The 7,275-nt window shown below is 41.5% G+C and overlaps 1 protein-coding gene across 1 annotated transcript; it reads right to left on the bottom strand.

Annotated features, from left to right (window-relative positions):
• Nucleotides 1-998: 998 nt before the first annotated feature.
• LOC119298620 lies at nt 999-5,542 on the bottom strand. The gene is made up of 5 exons (XM_037575953.1): nt 2,778-5,542; nt 2,509-2,677; nt 2,329-2,412; nt 1,280-1,542; nt 999-1,163 (listed from the first exon to the last, which is right to left on the bottom strand). The coding sequence occupies exon 1, from the start codon at nt 5,513-5,515 to the stop codon at nt 3,125-3,127; it is 2,391 nt and encodes a 796-aa protein (XP_037431850.1). The 5' UTR covers nt 5,516-5,542; the 3' UTR covers nt 999-1,163; nt 1,280-1,542; nt 2,329-2,412; nt 2,509-2,677; nt 2,778-3,124.
• Nucleotides 5,543-7,275: the final 1,733 nt, after the last annotated feature.

The raw sequence follows: 7,275 nt of genomic DNA on the forward strand, positions 1-7,275 counted from the left end.
TCTTTTGCCTTTGTTTTGCACATAGTAGTACCTACGAAAATCAGGAAAAATGGTGTTTTTCCCTGCATTTCGATGGTGACTTGCATGTATATCTAATCCTACAACATGGTCTTGCCTGACCATTTTAGCATGGTCTTGCTTCGTCCCAAAAACTCATACCCAGTAACCGGGTCTAATTCTACAACATCAAGTATGAACTTGCCTATAAGTTGGTATCAACTTGCCTGAATGTTAGTATGAACTTGCCTAACCCCAGCGCCTGCTCCATGCTGCTCTGACCCTACTGCTGCTGCTAGTATATCTAATCCTACAGCATGGTCTTGCCTCCTCCCAAAAACTCATAACCAGTAAACGGGTCTAATTCTACAACATCAAGTATGAACTTGCCTACCCGTTGGTATCAACTTGCCTGAATGTTAGTATGAACTTGCCTAACCACAGCGGGGCGGTCTCTCTGGTAGGTCGCAGGAAAAACGCATGCCAAAAGTAGTCTGATCTACAACATCAAGTTGCCTGACCCGTTAGCATGAACTTGCCTGACCCCCAGCAGGACGGTTCTCTATTATAGATGACAGAAAAAACACATGCCAAAAGTTGTTTGATCTACAACATGAACTTGCCTGACAGTTAGCGTGAACTTGCCTGACCATTAGCATTAGGCGTTCGCAACACAAAAGTATCTAATAAATTATTTAGAAGCTAAAAAAATGGTCAACCAAAAGCAACTATATGATGTTGAAGCATGCTAATTACACAAAAAATCAGATAAAAAAAGCTTCGGATGACAGTATGTTTGGCTTCTAACCTATATGATGGTCAGGCGAGTTCATGCTAATATGATGCCCTTACATCAAAAATCAGTACAATCTGGACAAAAAATGGCGTTTCTTTGCTTGCATTTCGATGGTGACTTGCATGTATATCTTCAATTACCATGTTCAAAAAAATAATGCGGGTGAAAAGATGAAAAGGAAAAGGGTGCTGTCAACATACCCTACGAGAGCTCCAGAATATCCTTCCAAGGAGCTTTGTTGTGTGTAGATGAAACCCACATGCTGGTCAACTGCTTCCTGATATTTGGTATATCGCTTGGTTCATAATTTGGAACAGCCCTGGCAACCCATTTGCGTGTGTTCGTGAGGCCATAAATGCCGCAGTCAATGCTGTTGTTGAACCAATGAACAAAAAAATGGAACTAGTTAAAAGAAAGCAAAAAATATGTATAGAAAGGTAGGAAAAATCTGGTTTTCAGAAGTTGGAGTTGAAAAAAGCCACTTACTGATTGCTTTGCCTTGGAACATCAATGTTGACCAGTGGGTAGTCATCCAACACAACATGCGAGTTGCGATAGTGGTGATCCCAGAGACTGCGAACACTTGCTGCTATCAACCTAGCTTTATTGTTCAAAACACAGTCATCTAGTGTCCTCAATGAATCAAGGACTTCAAACCTCTTGTCTCTTATGTTCAGATTAAAGACCCAGTAATGATTCCCTGTTTTTGGTTTTGCTGGATCAAGATTCTCTAATATAGGGAACATAATCTGTACATTCAAAAAATTGAGAGAAAAAAGGTGACATGCTGAAATAGAGGAAGCCAACTTGACATGCTGTATCAATATGCTAAATGAAAAAAAAGAAGGCACACTGTTTTTTCTATAAATAACTTGGCAACTTCAGTTGGGGCGAAAAAAATGGTTCTCTAAAAAAGTTAGTAAGATCTATGGTTGTAGATGATGCAAGTACTACCAAAGAAGAGAGCAACTTGTGGTTTTTTCCTTAACTATAGTTGTCAGCTTTTTTAAAGCACGTTAGTGGTTCTGTAAAAAAAAAATTGATACAAGAAATTTTAGTAGGGGGGTAACTTGTGGTTTCTGCCAAAAAAGGACTTGGCAGTCTCTGGTCCTTATAGTGTAAGTTGCTAGTGTTTTTTCTATGGATTTTGTTGTCATGATTTCCATGACAAAGAACTTGTAATATAACTGCCTTCTTCTTTGTGTGGTAAGAAACACTTGGCCCTCCACAAATACCCCACTACCCCAACATACTCAGATGCTTCCCCCCACGGGCAAGTTATGGTAGTCCTTGTAATACAACTTGCCAAAAGACTTGTAAAAATGTGTTTGGCAAAGAATGCATTAAGATAAAAGGACAATGAAAAAAAGGTATACAGAAAAGGACAGTGAAAGCAATTCGACATCTCTAGTTTAGGCAAGTATTGGTTAAAAAAGGAGGCATTCTGCCCAACAAAAAAATTGCAAAAGGGAGTCAAAAACTAGTTTGAATAGATGAGCAAGTTTGTCAAAAATCCATTATGTTATTGCACTCACCATGTCTTTTCGGTCCAAGTGATTTGACTTCTTGAACTTGGAAGTAATCTCTTGTGTGTTCCAATCCATCTGTTGTAGCCTCACCTGTACACGAAAAGTAAAACGATTGAAAAAAAATTCATATAAAAGGGTGAAAAGGAATGCACAAAAATAGAACACTAGTATGTGTGCTTCTCCTACCGAGAATCTAACTGGCATGATAACTTTCCTTGAGTCTGGTGGCAAGTTATGTATTATAGACTGTAAGCCAACTTCGAAGACATGCGAAAGGACAAAACCGTCACACTTCATTGACTCTGCAAGCTCCCTCACAGTTACAAAGTACCCATTGAAATCGATGACATTTGGGCTGCAACATTCAAGACAAAAGCATGAGAGCATTGTAGTTGCTTGAGACATGAGCATTGAAGTTGCTTGAGAAAAAACAATGATGAAACTTGAGTACGTACCCGATGTCATTGTCGGGTGATTGTTCTACACAGATCCTTGCATGCAAAATAACAGACGCATACAAACGGTTGACTTCGGGTTTGCAATAGAATTCCTTTTTGGTGTCAAGGTCCAAGAAAGGTGACCTCAAAGGTGCAGACGGCTTTATGAGCCTCCTCTCATACTGATTGGTAATTAACTCCCCTGAACTACTGCTGCTTGAAAATTTGCCACCTGATCCATCATCAGTCTTGGTGGAGACTCTTTCTGGCGTATTGAAGTTAGTTGGTGACAAGGTACCATCAGCACATTGCCCAACAAATTCTTTCGACCTTCTCTCTGCTTCAACACACGCTGCCTCTATTTGCTATGCATCCCATTCATCATTCTCGAGGTTTATTGTTTCTGTTGTGCTTGTTGTTGCGACTTTCCCTGCTTGCGCATCAAGAACACCCTGCAAATGTATGCTTTCCTTGTTTCTTTCCTCGAGACCTGGTTCCAGCTCCTCCAAAATCAGCCCAAAACTGGGTGCTGGACAGTACTCATCCCACGTCCCTGACACCCTTGTGCTCTGAAGCTCCTTGGTTGACTCTTCAACTATTCTCCGTCCTGCAATGTGGATGTGTGCATCTGTTGGAACAGCACACTTTGCTAAGATTTCATTTATCTTAACTGTATCAACATTTTGCTCGTGGTGTGGCACCGATGGGCACTTCTCCTTGTTTGCATCATTCACTTGCTTTTCTGCACAGTGGGAATTTGAGCTAGGGAAGTTGAGATCATAACTAAGCAAGTCTACAGCTTGACTCTCTTGGAAAATCTCTGTCAGTGCATCACCTTGGAGTTGTGTCGAGGGCAACGTGAGGTTAGTCTTGAGTAACTTTGCTACAGGTCCTAGATATGTTACATCTGACCTTGGAGGCATCACCTTTTCAATTCTATGCAACTTCTCTGTGGTGGCAGCTTGAGGGCTCCTAGCAGGCAAATCAACAATAGGGCTGCACAACTTCTGCTCACACACTGTTTGATTTCCACCAGATGTAGGTGATGTAGCAAGTTGTTGGCTCCTTGCAGGCAACTGAGTAACAAATCTGGGCAACTTATCTTCTGGCTGTGTTTGATTTCCACCAATATTAGGTTCCCTGGCAAGTTCAGTTGTCATTGTAGGCAAATCAGCAGGAGACCTTGGCAAGTTCTCGTCTGGTACTATTTGTTTTCCATCAACCCTTTGTGAAACGACATGAGTACTCCTTGTAGGCAACACCTCCACTTTGCTTGCTTGATTTCCACTAGAGCCTGGTAAGGTGTCACGTTGTGGGTTACTACAAAGCGACTTAATTGCTGTGGTGGGCAAGTTTTCCATTGGACTTGCTTGCTTGCTCTTCTCTCCCAATGTCATTGGCTCAAATAATTTTGGAATCTTGTCAAAATGATCTTTTTTTACTTCATGTGTTCCTGGATGCGCAGAAGATAAGTCTGCAGTCCCTGCTTTGTTTGAATTTTGACTTGCCTGCATAACCATGCAAGTTGCTTCACCTTTTGCTAGACTTGCTGTCTTTGTCACCTCAGTTGCCTCTTGAACTTTTTGAGTTTGCCCCTTAGGTTTGAGTGCTGATATTAGTGCCTTGGGGAGTTGCCTGTTTTCTACAGGGACAGCAGGTTTCGGGACCAGGTTGAATGACACTCTCTTTTGCTTCCTTGGTTGCATTGGGGGTAGAACTTTGTGAGAACAATCTCTTGAATTTGGTTCTGACTGTTTTATTCCGCAAATTTCTTGCATGAGTTCTTTCCGTGCTTTGGGAGGGCATATCTCCTCATGATTAAATTTGATGCCTACTTCTTTTTCTTCATTGTTTAACAACATCTGCTGGAATAACAAGTTGGTATATGATTGAATATTTCGCCCATCCCAAACTTTAGGTGTCTCAAGTTGATTTCGGAAAGGGTCCCACTTCTTCTTGAATTCCATCCTGACCATATCTCGAAGTGAAAATGTTTCTAAAGCACCTCCTTGTTGTTTGCCATCACTCAGCTTGATGCGGAAATTTGATGCACTGTCATCATCCTTGCTGCTGCTTGAGCTTCCTCCACCTTCATCTCCATCAGAAGTGTTGTTCCTATTGTACCCTCCTACATTGCCACCTCCATAGTGGTCCTCGTCATCTCTGTTTCCATCATCATTTCTCTTGGCACTTCCCTCCTCAACATGTTCCTGGCCGTCCTCAGCTTCATCATCTTCCTCTGTTTCATCATCATCGGCTTCGCGGTTACGCTGTGCGTCAACCTGGTGTTTATGTCCCTCATCACATTGGGTACCACTGTCATTCCCTCCATACATGGTGTCATCATTGTCGTCCTTATTTTCTTTTGATTTATGTGTCTCCTCAGTATCCTCGTCAACCTCCTCCGCAGAACTGTGACTGACATTGCCTCCTTGATGACTATCATCATCATCATCGTCATCGTCACCTAGGCCACCATCCTCGCTTCCATCCCCTGAGTTGTCACTACTTGATTCTGATTCCTTATCTTCGCTCTCGTCCTCATCTTCACTCTCTTCATCTGACTTGAATGACTCCTCGTCCTCACTTGAGTTGTGGTGAGTCACTTTTGGCGTTGCTCGCTTCCTCCGACTGCTGTGTTGTTCAGTTGCGTGTGGTGGATTGTCCATGTTCCGGCTAGTGCCAGGTTCCTCCTCGTCGAGTTTACCTAAGCCGATAACAAACTTCCCAACAGCATGTGACATTTCAGTGCACATATCATGGACCAGTCCTGTTATCCGGTTTTGCTTCTGTGAACGACAAAACAAGAAAAGGAGAAAAATGGGCATCAGATAAACATTGAGATCAGAATAAAAAATACAGAAAAAGGAGAGGAAAAAGAAACAAAAGGGATTTTCTCTCCATTTTCACTTACGTAGCTGTCGTAGCTTTCGGGCAACCTAGCAGCAACAAATTTTGATACATGATCCAAACTTCCAAACAAACTGTCGTTTGCGCAGCGTGAGAATTCAGTTTCGAGCTGTTTTTCATCAAAAAAGACAAGAAAAATAACATGAATGAATACCGTCCATGGAAAAAAAACGTAAAGTAGTATGATTTCAGAGGGGACTGCGTGATTTGGTTGCAAACATTTTACTATGGATTTCGGCATGATCCCAATCATTAAAACTAGAAGGACATTGTGAATATCTTGCATGAATATGAACACTTGATAAACAGGCAAGTTATGCTGGTCCTTATAGTGTAAGTTGCCCGTGTATTTTCTATGGATTTTATTGTCATGATTTCCATGACAAAGAACTTGTAATATAACTGCCTTCTTCTTTGTGTGGTAAGAAAGACTTGGCCCTCCACAAAAATACCCCACTACCCTAACATAGTCAGATGCTTCCCCTCACGGGCAAGTTATGGTAGTCCTTGTAATACAACTTGCCAAAAGACTTGTAAAAATGTGTTTGGCAAAGAATGCATTAAGAGAAAAGGACAGTGAAAAAAAGTATACAGAAAAGGATAGGAAAAAGGATAACATGTTACTGTTTCTAGCATAACTTGCTGCCCTTATATTAATGTGAGTTTTCTACATTAAGTAATTCTTGAACAAAAAAGCAACTTGCAAAATTACTCACTCGTAGCTTGCCGTACACTCCTGGTCCTTCCTTGTCTTTCTTCATGACTTTTGCTATTAGATCATCATTCCAAATTGGTGCCCTTGGAAGTGTAGCAGGTATTGGCTCATCGACATCCAACGAGTCAAGCTACAAAATCTGTAAAATAAAATGTTTTGAATTGCAAAACAATCAGGGGAAGATAACAGGGTAAAGCATGAGTTTCTTCAAAAAAAAAATTGTGTACTTACAACTAGGTGGAAGACGCAGCAACAAACTGCTGTCTTCTTCTCACCAAATCCCATGAATGCCAACCCTAGTTGGTCAACAACAAAGTCGCATATCCTGGTGTCCTTTATAGCACTTGTGTGCATGATGGCAGTATAACACCTTGGTGAGATGCTCAAGCTTGTTGTTGGAGCAAGGAAGCATGAGAATGCAACAGCCAACCAAGCACGGAGGAAATCGTCATCATGTGCCCCATTCATATTTTCAATCCTTTTGCACCATGAAGTCAAAGTAGGTGCGTTTTTACCCTCGATCTTGAAAATACTATTGAATTCCCTTATAACATCTGGATTCATTTCAAAGCATACTTTCCTGCCTCGATTGGGCAAACCCCATATCCTCCGCACACTGTCTGCATCCACTGATATCTTTCCTCTCTCTGGTATAACAATTTGAGACTTTTCTGGATCATAGTGTTTCATGATCCACTGGCTCAGATCCCCGGGCATGCTTGTAGCTGTGATATCCAACAAGCCACCAAACTCTATGTCTCTGATCACGTTTTTCTGGTTTGTGACGAGATCCTTGTTCAACTTGAAAAGCCTTGCAGGTGATGACCCATTTCTAGGACCCTGTAAATTAGGGAAACAAAAAGTTAGACTTTGCAAGTATGACATCAGTCG

This window comes from Triticum dicoccoides, chromosome 5A (genome assembly GCF_002162155.2).
Source record: "Triticum dicoccoides isolate Atlit2015 ecotype Zavitan chromosome 5A, WEW_v2.0, whole genome shotgun sequence".
Classification (NCBI taxonomy): domain Eukaryota; kingdom Viridiplantae; phylum Streptophyta; class Magnoliopsida; order Poales; family Poaceae; genus Triticum; species Triticum dicoccoides.